The sequence below is a fragment of the Canis aureus genome, chromosome 13 (assembly GCF_053574225.1).
Source record: "Canis aureus isolate CA01 chromosome 13, VMU_Caureus_v.1.0, whole genome shotgun sequence".
NCBI lineage: Eukaryota > Metazoa > Chordata > Mammalia > Carnivora > Canidae > Canis > Canis aureus.
Genome location: NC_135623.1, coordinates 24,211,054 through 24,226,601, shown reverse-complemented (window position 1 = coordinate 24,226,601; position 15,548 = coordinate 24,211,054). Strand labels below are relative to the sequence as shown.

The 15,548-nt window shown below is 39.8% G+C and overlaps 2 protein-coding genes across 2 annotated transcripts; one reads left to right on the top strand and one right to left on the bottom strand.

The window, feature by feature from the left end:
- Nucleotides 1–382: 382 nt before the first annotated feature.
- On the bottom strand, nt 383–1,336 carry LOC144281581 (olfactory receptor 11H4). Its single transcript, XM_077844391.1, has one exon. The coding sequence runs from the start codon at nt 1,331–1,333 to the stop codon at nt 383–385; it is 951 nt and encodes a 316-aa protein (XP_077700517.1). The 5' UTR covers nt 1,334–1,336.
- Nucleotides 1,337–14,371: 13,035 nt separating this feature from the next.
- On the top strand, nt 14,372–15,316 carry LOC144281580 (olfactory receptor 11H6-like). The gene has a single exon (XM_077844390.1). The coding sequence runs from the start codon at nt 14,372–14,374 to the stop codon at nt 15,314–15,316; it is 945 nt and encodes a 314-aa protein (XP_077700516.1).
- Nucleotides 15,317–15,548: the final 232 nt, after the last annotated feature.

The following is a 15,548-nucleotide window of genomic DNA, read 5'->3' as shown; positions in this document are numbered from 1 at the left end:
CACTGCACCTTTAATGTACATTAAACATGTGCAGTCCTTTTGTGTATCAATTATACATCAACAAAACTGCTAAAAAAGTCACTACACCTTTAACTATTTGGTAAAGGTCATTAGACTTGTCCTAAAAATGAAGGTAAATTTTTCAGGAAATCTAACTTCTCTCATATAGCAGTCCCACTTAATCACTCCAATAATGATAGCCTTCAGAAAAATTACTTGCCGTGAATTTAGGTTTTAGTAGTCAGTGTCAGTATTTAAGCTGAACACACTTCCAGGGAAAAAGAAGAACTTTTAATTAGGGTAAGAAATAAAAGGCCACTAAAAAACTTATACATCTCCAACTTATTCTTTATTAGAACTTGGAAGTCTGAACATCTTCGGCTCAAGAGTTTTGACTAATTCTCATTCTAAACAGGATGTTTCTCAGGGCGAGTTTCATGTCCTTATTGCGAAGACTATAGATCAGCGGATTAAAGAGAGGCGTCATTATCGAATATACCAGTGTGAGAATCTTCTGCATCAAAGTTGGGATGCCATATGTAGGACTCACATACATTACCATGACTGTCCCATAAAAAAGAGACACCACAGCTAAATGAGAACCACAGGTGGAAAAGGCCTTTCTCCGGCCAGCTGCAGAAGGGACCAGAAAAACAGCTCTGAGTAACAAGATGTAGGATCGAAGAATGTACATAATAGTAAAAAAGAGAACAAGGGAGCTCTGAGTGTAGAAAATAAGTTCAGTAATGGGGGCTGGAGCACAAGACAGGGCCATCAGGGGGTCCATGTCACACAGGAAGTGATCAATGATATTGGATCCACAGAAGGGGAGTCGGGAGATGAGGAAAATGGGGATTGGGTAGCCAAGGAATCCAGTGAGCCAGCAGAGAGACACCAGAGTTCTACAGAGTTTCCCAGTCATGACGGTGGGGTAGTGCAGTGGGTGGCAGATGGCCAGGTAACGATCATAAGCCATTACTGCCAGGAAGAGACATTCAGTCGTGCCCAGGGAAAAGAAGAAGTAGAACTGGAGGAAGCAGCCAGAAAATGAGATGGCCTTGGTTTTGGAGAGGATGTTGGCCAGGACATTGGGAACAGTGGAGGAAGCATACCAGATCTCAAGGAAGGCGAAGTTGCCCAGCAGAAAGTACATGGGGGTGTGTAATCGCGGCTCCCATCTCACTGCACAGATAATGGTTCCATTTCCCAGCAGGGTCAAGACATAAACCACCAAAAAGAAGGAGAAGAGGAAAATCTGTATCTCCCAGCAACCGGGGAATCCCAGGAGGACAAACTCGGTTACAACGTGAATGTGTGTCGCTGACCTGTTCATGGGTCTTAAACCTAGGAGGACAGACATGAGTGCACCACAAATCTCTCTGCTCCCTACTCACCTTGAGAGCTTTTGTGAGAAGGGCATGTAAGCTCTGCAGGAAAATGTGAGATATTTTGAGACGAGATGAGAATAAATCCCACCTTATTTTGAATTGATCGTAGTTCTAAATCTTATATTCTTTTGCTAGAATCCAATGCAGCAAGAATCTTCTACATCAGTGGTACAGCCAGGCAAATTTCTTTCTTTCTTTCTTTTAAATTTCTTTCTTTTATGTTTTCTTTAATTCTTAAGAATATCTTGTATGATTTTGGTTTGTTTCCCTAAAGTTAATTATGGGTCTTCAATGCACAAACTCGTCCACTTTCTCTTATTCAACACACCTTGTTAAAAAAAAAAAGCAAATATTTTGAGGACAGCTGATATGAGGGTGGTTAAACCTTTGGCAACAGAACAAAATTAGTTGAATTTTAGTTAAATTACTCATGGAGCTAAAACTTACTCCAGATCATTGGCTTTCCAGAATAGTATAATCAACTGAATTAATTGTTACAGACATTACTACAGTCGAGACTCAAGGCTGTCCTTAAATTGTCCCTTAAAGATTTTCTTTTAAAATATCACTCTAACAGCTGTGTGACACCTAAAGAATTCACAAAAGACAAACCATATTAAGTATCTTTGCTCTAAAAGATAAGTGGGAATATTATTTTCAATGATCTCTGTTTGCAAGTGTTTATTTTTTATTTTTATGTTTAAAGATTTTATTTATTTATTCATGAGAAACACAGAGAGAGAGAGAGAGGCAGAGACACAGGCAGAGGGAGAAGCAGGCTCCATGCAGGGAGCCCGACGTGGGACTCGATCCCGGGACCCCGGGATCACGCCCTGGGCCGAAGGCAGGTGCTAAACCGCTGAGCCACCCAGGCATTCCTGCAAGTGTTTATTTTCATATATTTTGCACATACTATAAAAAATGAACTGTCTTATTTTTCATGTTCAGATCCTGCCTAGTTAAAATAAAGAAAATGATGTTTTCAACACAAAGTTTTAGTTCATTTGGAAGTAATTTTGGATGATAAAAACAAAGGGATCTGAGGCTGAATGGGGTCTTATCTGCACTTTTATCGGGTGGAATTTGTTTTCTGAAAGGGAGAGGATATTTTCAAGTATTTCAATAGGCATGTACTTTTCAGTAGTATTTAAGAATTGAACAAAAATACCAATTTTTGTGTTAAAGCAACAGAATAATCTTGTAAATTAATTAGTATTGAAAAGCACTAGGAGCCTTAAAAATGGTAGTTTCAATATTGAGTGTTTTTGGTTAAATTCAGACCTCTTGCCTTATCTATTGGAAGTCACTAGTTATAACTTGGTCAGTAATGGAAGATAAAGAAATTTGAAAGGCAAATAACAACAGAGATTTGGGCTTCAATACGACTAGTCTCCTGTTGGTGGTTTTTAAGGAAGCATAAAAAGGAGGTTTGGGCACCCAAGTTCTAAAATTGTCCAGTTTTCCAATCGATGTTGAACTTGAAAGTCATTTGTTTACCACCCTCACTGAATAAGGTGCTCAACAGATAATTCCGACTGTTATTTATTAAGCATAAATAAGTTTCCTGCTACAGATCAGGAACTAGGTCCAGGCCCACAAATTCAAACTAGAAACCAGAATCTTGAGATCTGTGCCTCCTATCCTTCTTCCTGAAGAATGGACCATGCCTGCTTAATGTGAATAACAGGTTAGGACCCTCTCCATTATACACCAACAACTTCACACTTAATTTCATTTTTTTTTCTACCTCCAAACCCGGTAATATTTATTAGCAGAAACATTATTTTCCCCATAACCTCAGTCAAAGTGTTGGTAGGTAATGGGATAATCACAGGGTGGGGAGCTTAATGGCAAAACCGGGGTAATCAGTTTTTATTTTAACCACTGATGGACTAAACTGACTCTGTAAAGTTCTGTGTGGCTTCACCTTTGAAAGCCTCCAAAATACTAGCTGGGGATAGGTAGGGTATTAGAGGGGCAAATCTACCATTTTATACCATTAATAATGCTGTTTCATGCTTTTGGCATCCATAAACCACTATATGAGCCACAATCTTAGGAGACTAGCTTTTCCATACACTTCTTTCTAGTACAAGAAACCAACCAACTAACCAATAAATTCACCATTCCTGGGTGGCCATCTGGAGAGAGTAGTTTGATTAAATAGCCTCCTTCCTAGATGCCGGGTGGCTCAGTGACCGTACGTCTGCCTTCAGCTCAGGGCATGATCCCAGAGTCCTGGGAGCCTCCCTCTCCCTCTGCCTGTGTCTGTCTCTCTCTCTCTCTGTGTCTATCACGAATAAATAAATAAATAAAATCTTTAAAAAAAATAGCCTCCTTCAAATGTCCCTCACTTGCCTTCAGTATATCACAGCAGTGCTTGTAATATGGACAATTAGTCCCTTTCTCGTACATACGATCATGGATTTCCTGGCTCAGCCTGGAAAGAGGGATAGACACAGTGGAGCTGAACAGAAAGGCATTGTCTCCTCATTGGCTTTGGTGATGAAAACTCCAGGTAAGGGCATTATATGTGCTCCACTGGACTGCCTTAATTTCTGGAGGCTCTAGAAGCTTGTTTTCTAGGTGTTTACTGAGACATTTTAGCATGCAAAGGGGTGTTTAATCTCAGGGATTGACCCCTCTCAGGGATTACTCTGAAACTTGATGTCTCTCCCCAAGTGGTTTCAGTGGCTTTCTCATGTTTCCCTGGAGTGCATCCTCTTTCCAATCTTTGGGGCTCTTCCAGGTTTTAGTAGATTAGCTCCTAGTAGCTTAGCTCTGTTTTGTAGAAAACAGAGAATCCAGGGGAAAAACTGAAGAAATTTCAGGAGGCTTTCTAATGTGGAGATTATATTCCATTAGAGAGTCATCCTCTGTGGGGATTAGTGCAATAAATGGAAGTTTTGACCATGACTCAAATTCTGAAACTGAAATATGTTTGTGAATAAATGCTTAAGTGAAGCGTTGCAACAGAGAAACATGAAACTATGTTCTCTTGGTCACTTAAAAAAAAGATTTTATTTATTTATTCATAAGAGACACAGAGAGACGCAGAGACTCAGGCAGAGGGAGAAGCAGGCTCCATGCAGGGAGCCCGAGGTGGGACTTGATCCCAGGTCCCCGGGGTCACGCCCTGGGTCGCAGGTGGCTCTAAACCGCTGAGCCCCCCAGGCTGCCCTCTTGATAACTTTAAAGTTAAACACACTACATTTTTTCTGGAGTCTTTCACTGTAATGACCAGGTGGTTGGTAATTACCTATTACCTGGAACTACCTTGTGTGACTGAAATCCAAGATGGCAGGAGCCATTTATTCACCTACTATGGTCAAATTGCCAGTTTGCATTATGATTTCACTTTCTAAGAGTGGGGAATTTGAAATCAGTTCAAACATGAGAAGAGATTTTGTATCATCTGTCTTTTGTTTTTCTTCTTAAAAAAACTGAGGTTTTCTGAGGGGCCTCTTAAACCACTTCTTTAAAATATGACTCTTATGGTGATGGTGATGATCAATGAGAAAATCTTCATTGCTGGTTCCTGGGGTAGTTTGTATGTGAACTTGATACTCAAGGACCTCACTGACCTACACTATTTCTCCATTGAATATTTTTGGCTCCTTTGTTAAATATTAGTTGAACATATTTGTGAGGGTTTATTTCTTGGCTCTTGATTCTGTTCGGTTGGTTTGTGTATCTATTTTTGTGCCAATACCATATTTTTTGATTACGATAGCTTTGTAGTATAGCTTGTAATCAGGAAGTGTTATTCCTTCAGCTTTGTTCTTTCTTAAGATTTCTTTGCATACGCAGGGTCTTTCAGGATCTTTTATGGTTCCATTCAAATTTAGGGTTCTTCCCTATTTCTGTGAAAAGATGCCATTGGAGTTTTGATAGGGATTGTGTTGAATCTACTGATGACTTTGGACAGTATGGACATTTTTACAACAGTAGCTCTTCCAATCTGTAAGTAGGGAATATCTTTCTATTTATCAGTACCTTTTTTCAGTTTTTTCATCAAAGTCTTAAAGTTTTCAGTGTGTAGATCTTTCACCTCCTTGGATTAGATATTTTCCTAAATATTTTATTGTTTTGATGTTATTGTAAATGGGGTTATTTTCTTTATCTATTTTTCAGATATTTCATAGTGTACATAAATATAACTGATCTTCATATGTTGATTTTGTATCCTGCAACTTTACTCAATGTGTTGAGAGTTCTAATAGTTTTTTTGGTGGAGTCTTTAGGATTTCCTATATATATAAGATCATGTCATCTGCAAAAACAATTTACCTTCTCCCCCCTGATTTGATGCCTTTTATTTTGTTTTCTTGACTGATTGCTTTGGCTAGGACTTCCAGTACTACATTGTATAGAAATGGTAAGCATGTTTCTGACATTGTTTCTAACCTTAGCAGAAAAACTTTTGACCTTTTACCATTGAGAATGATGTTTGGTGTGAGCATATATGGCTTTTACTATGTTGAGGTATGTTTCTTCTCCACCCACATTTTAAAAGTTTTTTTTTTTTTTAAATCATGAAAGGATGTTGTATTTTGCCAAATGCTTTTTCTACATCTCTTGAGATGATCATATGGTTTTTATTCCTCATTTAATGAATGTAGTGTATCACATATATTAATTTAATTATGTTAAACCATCCTTGCATCCCAAGGATGATTCCCAATTGATCATGGTGTCTGATCCTTTTAATAGATTGTTGAATTTGGTTTCCTAATAGTTTACTGAAAACTTTTGCATGTAAATTCATCAGGGATATTGGCAGTAGTTTTCTTGTTGTGTCTTCTTAAAAAAGATTTTATTTATTTTAGAGGGGGAGGAGTGAAGGGAGAGGGACAAAGAGGGAAGGAAAGGGACAAGCAGACTCCAGACTGAGCACAGAGCCCAACATTAGGCTAAATCCCATGACTCTGAGATCATGCCCGAGGCAAAACCAAGAGCTGGACACTCAAATGACTGAACTGGACGGGGAGGAGGGGGAGGATGAGGAGGACGAGGAGGAGGGGGAGGAGGAGGAAGATGGGGAGGATGGGGAGGAAGGAGAGGATGGAGAGAAGGAGGAGGAGGGGGAGGAGGGGAAGAGGGAAAGCCAGAGTCTTCAGGGCTGCAAGCCCCAGTGCCGGGCAGCAGCTGGGGTGGCGCAACAGGTGCACCGAGCAGAGGGTGCAGAGGCCGCAGGTGCCTGGGGCTCGCAGGTGCGCCCCTCTAGGGGGCCCGCGGTCCGGGGTTGAGGCGGCCTCCCGAGCCCCAGGCAGCCCCCAGGGCGAGGTGCTGTCACCTGGTCACCTGGGGAGGTCCTGGGGGGGTGAGAGTCCCAGGGGCATCGGGGTCCGGGGGGGTCACTGGGTGACCCCTTACTCAGGTGGATCCTTTCACCATCTCCCTAGTTTCGCGCTTTCTGGACTCTAACCACCGGAGTCACAGGCTGTAGCCCTTTCCAGGTTGTTATTCCCTTAGTAAAACGCATTTAAGCTTCTCCCATATCTTTTCATTGTTTGATGGTTCATTTCTTTTTTTTTTAATTTTAATTTTTTTTATTTTTTCATTTCTTTTTTTAAAGTTCTTAATTTAAATCCCAGTTAACATACATTATAGTGTTAGTTTCAAGTGTAGAATTTAGTGATTCATCACTTACATAAAACACCTGGTACTCCTCCAATCCTACTTAATCTCCATCAAATGTTTCACACATCCGATATCATTCTTTTTTATGGCTGAGTAATATTCTATTTTATATATGTATGTATGTACATATATATAAATGATATATCTCACTTCCTTATCTATTTATCAATCAATGGACATTTGGGCTGTTTCCATAATCTGGCTACTGTTGATGATGTTGCTGTAAACATTGGGGTGCATACATCCCTTCAAATTAATATTTCTGTATCCTGTGGGTAAATACCTAGTATTACAATTGCAGGTTGTAAGGTAGCCCTATTTTTAACTTTTTGAGGAACCTCTATAGTGCTTTCCAGAGTGTCTGCATCGGTCTGCATTCCCATGGACAGTATAAGAGGGTTCCTCTTCCTCTGCATCCTTGCTAACACCCAGTGTTTCTTTAATTGTTCATTTTAGCCATTAACAGCCACCTGTTAATTTTAGCCATTCTGAAAGGTGTGAGGTGATATCTCATCATGGTTGTTTTTTTTTTTAAACATTTTATAAAAAAAAATAAAACATTTTATTTGTTTATTTGAGAGAGACAGGGGGAGAGAGAGAGAGAGAGAAGGAGCAGGAGGTGGGGGAGAAGGAGAAGCAGACTCCCTGATGAGCAGGGAGGCCAACATGCAGCTTTATCTCAAGTCTCCAGATCATGATCTGAGCCAAAGTGGCCGCTTAACTGAGCCATCCAGGGACCCCTCTCATCACGGTTTCAATTTGTATTTCCCTGATGAGGGAGTGATGTTGAGCCTCTTTTTTTTTTTTTTTTTTTGAGCCTCTTTTCACATGTCTTTTAGCCATCTGGATATCTTCAGGTGTGTAGTGGTATCTAAATATTTTAATTTGCATTTCCCTGATTACATATGGTGTGGAACATATTTTCATACACTTATTTGCCATCTTTTAAAAAAATATTTCACTTATTTATTCATGGGAGACACACAGAGAGAGAGAGATTGGCGGAGACACAGGCAGAGGGGGAAGCAGGCTCCATGCGGGGAACCCAGTAAGGGACTTGATCCCCGGACCCCGGGATCAGGACCTGAGCCAAGGCAGATGAACCACTGAGCCCCCCAGTTGCCCCTACTTATTTGCCATCTTGATATCTCCTTTGGTGAAATATCTGTTAAAGTCTTTGGCCCACTTTTTGTTTGGATTGTTTGTTTTCATATTGTTGCATTTTAAGAGTTCTTTGTATATTTTGAATAACAGTTTTTTTTAACAGATATATCTTTTGCAAATGATTTTCCTCTTTTGTGACTTGTCTTCTAATTCTCTGGACATTGTCTTTTGCGTAGCAAAAGTTTTTAATTTTAACGAAGCCCAGCTTATCGATTATTTCTTTAACAGACTATGTCTTTGGTATGGCATCTAAAAAGGGATCACCGTACCCAAGATCTTCTAGATTTTTTTCCTATTTATCTTCTAGGAGTTTTATGATTTTGCATCTTACACTTAGATGATCCATTTTGAGTAATTTTTGTGGAGGATGAAAGGTTCAAATCTAGCTTCATTTTTTTTTTTTTTTGCATGTGAGTGTCCAGTTGTTCCAGCACCGTTTGTTGAAGAGACTACCTTTGTTCTGTTGTATTGCCTTTGCTCCTTTGTCAAAGATCAGTTCACTGTATTTCTGGGACTCTATTTCTGGGTGATCTAGTCTGTTACACTGATCTATTTGTCTTTTCTTTTGCTAGTACCACACTGTTTTAATTACTGTAGCTTTATAGTAAGTCTTAAAGTTAGTTCCAGTTAGTCTGCCTATTTTGTTCTTCTTCGATACTCTATCAACTATTCTGGGTCTTTTCCTCTTTATATAAACTTTAGAATCAGTTTGTTGATGTTTATAAAATAATTTCTGGTATTTTAATTGGGATTGTGTTGAATCTGTCAATCAAGTTGAGAAGAACTGACATCTTGACAGTACTGAATCTTCCTATTAATGAATGTTGGCTACCTCACCATTCATTCAGTTCTCCTTTGATTTTGTTCTCCTCATAGTTCTTATGTATATTTTGTTTAGATATGTAATAATTTCACTTTTTGAGGTGCTGATGTAAATGGTATCATGTTTTTAATTTCAAATTCCCCTTGCTCATTGATGGCATATAGGAAAGCAGTTGATTTTGTATGTTGAACTTGTATCCTACACCCTGGTTATAACCACTTATTAGTTCCAGAAATTTTTTTGTTGATTCTGTTGCTGGATGAACTGGGGAGATCCTGGGCCCTAGAGTTTGGACCCAGTCCATGCCCAAAGATGTTGCTGAAGGTCCTTGGTCTTGTCTCAAAAAAGAATTCAGGGATAGGCATGCAACACAGCAGATGAGCAACACAAACAAGAAAGTCTATTAAACTGAAAAAATACACTCTTGAGATAATGAGAACGGGCAAATTCTAGAAAGAGAGATGCACTCTGTGGGGTTTGGATTTCTGTTTTTTATTGACAGTTGTTACGTAGGGGATGGAATATTCATTACTTGTGGGAAGGATGCAGGGTTTCACAGTTTTTCTTCTTAATTTGGTCAGGGGTTTCCTGTTCTGGGACCCACCATCTTGAGCCTGTCTCATTTGATCTGGCTTTTTGTGGAGTGTGCCAGAACAGGTCTCTGACTTTCCTGGTAGCTGGTCATGACCTCCTTATTGCTGGCTTCCAGGTACCCTGTTAAAAACTAACTGCCTACTTGAACAGTTCTTTCAGATTTTCTACATAGACAATCATGTCATTTGAAAAACGATAGTTTTATGTGTCCCCAATCTGTACACCTTTTCTTGTCTTATTACATCAACAAGGACTTCCAGTACAATGTTGAAAAGGAGTGGTGAGAAGTGATATCTTTGCTTTGTATCTGATCTTAGTGGAAAACTAAGTTTCTCATGATTAAGTGTGATGTTGGCTATGATAGCTTGCTTTCTTTCTGTTGTGAAAGCTTTCTTAAACTTAAGTTTTATGATACAACTCTATCTCTTTCTTCTCCCATGGTCACTCCTAGCTATGTTCATTTAGATTTAAATTTTTGGTTTACATATTTTATTTTGCAGAAAGGGTAGAGTATAAATATACACATAAATATACACAAAATATACACAAAATATACACATATTCATTCTATGCATGAATTTTTTCTTTCATATAAATAAGAAATTACAAATAACAGAAATAACAGAAATATTTCTTCCAGAGAAAATTTTGTGTGAGGTTTAACACAAAAGTAGGGAAAAGGGGAAGACTCTTATTTATTTATTTATTTATTTATTTATAAAAATTTTTAAGACTCTCATTTATTGAGTATTTACCGCATTGTAGGCATTTTACATACATTATTATTTAGTTTTCACAATTCACAACTGAATCAGGATAAACTAGTATGTTTTTAGAAAAAAACAAGTATATTTATTTATTTATTTTCCTTAGCTTTTATTTTTATTTTTAATTTATTTTTATTTTTAATTAATTTATTTTTATTGGAGTTCAATGTGCCAACATATAGCATAACACCCAGTGCTCATCCTGCCAAGTGCCCCCCTCTGTGCCCATCACCCAGTCACCCCAACCCCCTGCCCACCTCCCCTTCCACTACCCCTTGTTGATTTCCCAGAGTTAGGAGTCTCTCATGTTTTGTCTCCCTGTCTGATATTTTCACTCCTTTTCCCTTTATTCCCTTTCACTATTTTTTATATTCCCCAAACGAATGAGACCATATAATGTTTGTCCTTCTCCGATTGACTTACTTCACTCAGCATCATACCCTCAGGTCCATCCACGTCAAAGCAAATGGTGGGTATTTGTCATTTCTAATGGCTGAGGAATATCCCAGTGTATACACAGACCGCAGCTTCTCTATCCATTCACCTTTCGATGGACACCGAGGCTCCTTCCACAGTTAACTAGTATATTTATGGTTAAATATCTGGGGATTAAGGAAGTTAAATAATAAACCAAGGATCACACAGTTGAGTTTATGACAGAGCTATAGTACAAATAGAGGTCAGCCTGAGACATGATCCATGCTCTTTTTATACAGCACATCATATTAATGAATTTATTGTTCTTTTTTAGTATTAACTAGGACTATTTAATCCCCAATATATAATGAGATTATACTTGGTATTTACCTTCCTTATTACTACCTTATTACTTTCCATTAAATAAAATGAAGGAATATTTAACAAGTCTTTTTATGATGAGGAAAATGCAAATCAAAACCACAGTGACACACAGTCTCACACTTGTTGGAATGGTCATCAAAAAGACAACTGGCCTGGTGAGAATGTGAGGAAAAAGAACCTGCATACACTGTTGGTGGGGATGTACATAGTACAGCCACTATGAAAAACAGTATGGCGTTTCCTCAAAAAAATTAATGAGAGCTACTATATAATTCAGCAATTCTACTTCTGGGTACATATCTGATGGAAATGAAATCACTGTTTACAAGAGATATCTGTACCCCCATGTAAATGCATCATTATTTACAAAGGCCAGGAGATGGAAACAACCCAAGTGATGGTCGATTCACTGATATAATGAATGGATACAGAAAACATAATGTATATGTAGGAGTGGAGCCATGAAATGATGGAAACCTTGCCATTTGCAATAACGTGGATGAACCTTGAGGGTATTATGCTAAGTAAAATAAATCAGACTGAGAAAGATAAATGCCCTATGACCTCACCTATATGTAGAATATCAAATCAAATCAAAACAAAACAAAAATCCTAAAATCAAGCTCCAGATAGAACAGACTGACGGTTGCCAGAGGTGAGGGTTGGGAGTGGATGAAATAGGCAAAGAGTATCCAAAGGTACAGGCTTGAAACGCAATGTACAGCATGGCGACTGTTGTTAATAGGACTGTACTGCATATTTGAAAGCTGCTAAGTAAGAGAGTAGATCTTAGAATTCTTATCATGAGAAAAATATCTTGTCACTATGTAGGGTGATGGATGTTCATTGGATTGGCTGTGGTGATCGTTTTGCAACACATACAACTATCAAATCGTTGTGTCCTATACCTGAAACTAAAATAAGGTAATATGTCAATTACACCTAAAAAAAAAAAAAAAAAAAAGAAAGAAAGAAAACAAAGGGGACCAAAAGTTTCAGACACCTTTCTCAACAACGCCTTGTTAAAAGAAGCAAGAAATTTCAGCATTCATATCAGCTTTTGGGGACACACAAAAAGCTAAAAATAGTTGGAAATACTCTCAAGGACTAGATAGAGAGGTATTTTCTAGAACTTTGGCATTTCATCACATACCCCATGGTCTATGCTCCTAGGACCTCTTCACCATGAAGTGGAATTTACTTATCAGTGTCATACGAAAAATACAGTGCTGACCTAAGAGAGACAGGCTGTTACCAAAGGGAATAAGCCTTTTTAAGCCTTGGAATGAGTCAACAGGAATGATTGAGAACTCTGATAATGACACTTAAGAGAATTAAAAACTCAAAAAATGAATAAAATTGAATATAAAGGAACAAGATAAACAGCTGGTAATCCAGCTAAGCTGGTGTTGCTATAGTGCTGGTACTATCATAAGGGCAACGTGTTCTATACAACAAAATAAGTATCTGCTCTAAGAATTGCATGGGAGTATCTGATCAACACTGGGGAAACTGAGTCCCAAAGGCCAATTAAGGGCCTCCTGAGGGAAGGGAACATTGGGGATATAACTGACTATCCTTGCTCATCAATTCTCACTACTGGAAGTCACAGGAGACACTATCCCGTAGGAGGAATCAGATTTCAGAGAAACATAGATAAGTCTGTAGTGGAGCCAATATTTCTCTCCAAGCCAGAAGTGTCCAGCAATGCAAGCGCCCTCTCTGGGCTGCTGCCTGCCAAGGAGCCCATGTTCTCCATCGTGCCTGCCTTCTGCTGCCCTGGAAACAGAGGATTACAAGTCAGACCTGCCAGACCTACGGGGAGGTGGGTTCAGAGGAGGTACAAGTGTAGGACAGTCCTCAGGTAGGCCTCCTAGCTCCGCCGCCCCTGTGTGATCCTGGAAACAATAGCCCCTCATGTCACCTGAAGAATGTAAGGAGATTCATCTTTCCACCTGAGAGGCCTGGCTGTCAGGGAACCGAGAGATGGGGATGAGGAAGAAGGGAGAGTTGGTCCTTCTTAACCAGGAGCTGCATCCGGTCAGAACCAGGTCTGTCCCTCACTGTGGAGGGGATTCTGAAATAAATTAATAAATTAAGACCAAACTACTAACAACAGAAACGTAGGCAACTTCACAGGCTTTGTTTTGCTTGTCTCACCATGGCAATCACACGACACGTAAGACTTACTCAGAGAAGGAAGTTTTCGCGAAGATTCTCCTTCAACTTCCCAAAGCAATGCCAACCTTCCACATCTAGACTAGGCAAGGGAGTAGGAGGGGGATCTTGGTCAGAGGGAGGGGTTATGGCTCCCACACTGCTCTCGGTTCCCAGAGGCCTCTGCTGGGCAGTATCTGACATTTGTGAGCATCTGCATCCATCCCTAACCCAGAAGAATGGAGGCCTTTCCGGGACACTGTGTGACACTTCAGGCAAAACCCTCAAAAATCCTTAAATAATATGCCAGTTGCATTGCTCAGTTTTTCGACCTATAAGTAGGGATTCAACCTAGACCAAGGTTTTACAGAAGCATTTGAATTCAACAGGTAGAAGATGGAAGTGATATGAAAGCCATCACGTAGATGTCTGGGGGTTCCAATTTTTATCGAGTTAACAAACCATGATGAACGCTGAAGAATGGATGGTATGTTTGATGATTTTTGTCTCAGTTGTCAGATAACTTTAGACACTGACACCTACAATTCAACACTGATCCAGAATAACGGTGAAATGCAGAAGGTTTCCGTGTGTTGTCACCTTTCTCCCTCTTCTGATGCCTAACATCTGGGTCTCTAATTCCAAACATTTAAGTAATTTAAGTAAGTAATTAAGTAAACTCTGTCCGGTAGTAAGGGTCTATCTCTCTTAATCTATAGAAACGAATACATGATGTTCATACCTACTTACATTTGTGAGCACTGCCATCAACCTTCTCCAAGCTGCTTATTGCATAACATCCTGCATTTTAATGCGAGAAGGTTCAGAGAGAGAAATAAGAAAATACAAATATCTAAAGTCTGATCACCAAGCCCTACCCAAGGTTTATAATCTTCAGCAGCGTAGCTATTTATTTAATGGAATAATAGAATCTGAGGGAGTTAGGGATCTCCAAAAAGGAAATATTTCTGAGGATTAAAGAATAAGGTCATCTTTGTCATTGTCACTTTTTCCTCTCTGCCCCTTAGGAAGCCATGAATGTGTCAGGAGTCAGCACAGTGACTGAATTCATACTCCTGAGTTTTCCGTGCTCCAGAGAGGTTCAGATCCTCCTCTTCCTGCTGTTCTTTGTGTCCTACATCCTGACACTGATGGGGAATGGGGCCATTGTCTGTGCAGTGAAGCTGGATCCCAGGCTTCACACCCCCATGTACCTTCTGCTGGCCAACTTCTCGTTCCTGGAGATCTGTTACATCAACACCACCGTTCCCAATATGTTACAGAACTTCCTATCTGAGACCAAAACCATCTCTTTCACAGCCTGTTTCTTCCAGTTCTACTTCTTCTTCTCCATGGGCATCAATGAGACCCTCTTACTGCCCCTCATGGCTTTTGATCGGTACTTGGCCATCTGCCAGCCTCTCCATTATCCTATCATCATGAACAACCGCCTCTGCATGAACCTGGTGGCCCTGTGCTGGGTCACAGCCTTCCTCTGCTATCCGATCCCTATCTATTTTATCACACAGCTCCCCTTCTGTGGCCCCAACGCCATTGACCACTTTGTCTGTGACCCCGGTCCTCTTCTGGCCCTGTCCTGCATCCCTGCCCCTGGAATTGAGCTTTCCTGTTCTCTATTGAGCTCTCTCATTATCTTCATCACCTTCTTCTTCATCCTTGGTTCGTACACCCTGGTTCTCAGAGCAGTGTTGCGTGTCCCCTCAGCAGCTGGCCGACGTAAGGCCTTCTCTACCTGTGGTTCCCACCTGGCTGTTGTGTCTCTTTTTTATGGATCCATCATGGTTATGTACATCAGCCCAACCTCTGCGAATCCAGCTGGGATACAGAAGATTATAACCCTGTTCTACTCATCAGTGACCCCACTTATAAACCCACTGATCTACAGTCTACGGAACAAAGACATGAAAGCTGCCTTGAGAAAAATTCATATGTGCGGAGAAATTAGTCAAGACAAATGAACATTCATGAGTGGACCAAGATCATGATATTTATTTTTCCACATCTTCCCACTTAAAAGTAGGTCTTTATTCATTTGTACCTAGAGATGCAGACTTAAATTCATCTGTTTCTGCCGAGTTAAGGACAGTAGTAGCCCCAATTAAACCAGACCTTGCCTTCGAATCAGGACTTCATAGGTGGTAACTTGAATTTAGTGATCTGGATGTCTGAACTTTGGACTCTTCTCCCACT

Excerpts from the sequence above, each read along its gene's own strand:
- LOC144281581 (XM_077844391.1), bottom strand. The coding sequence starts at position 1,333 with ATGAACAGGTCAGCGACACACATTCACGTTGTAACCGAGTTTGTCCTC.
- LOC144281580 (XM_077844390.1), top strand. The coding sequence starts at position 14,372 with ATGAATGTGTCAGGAGTCAGCACAGTGACTGAATTCATACTCCTGAGT.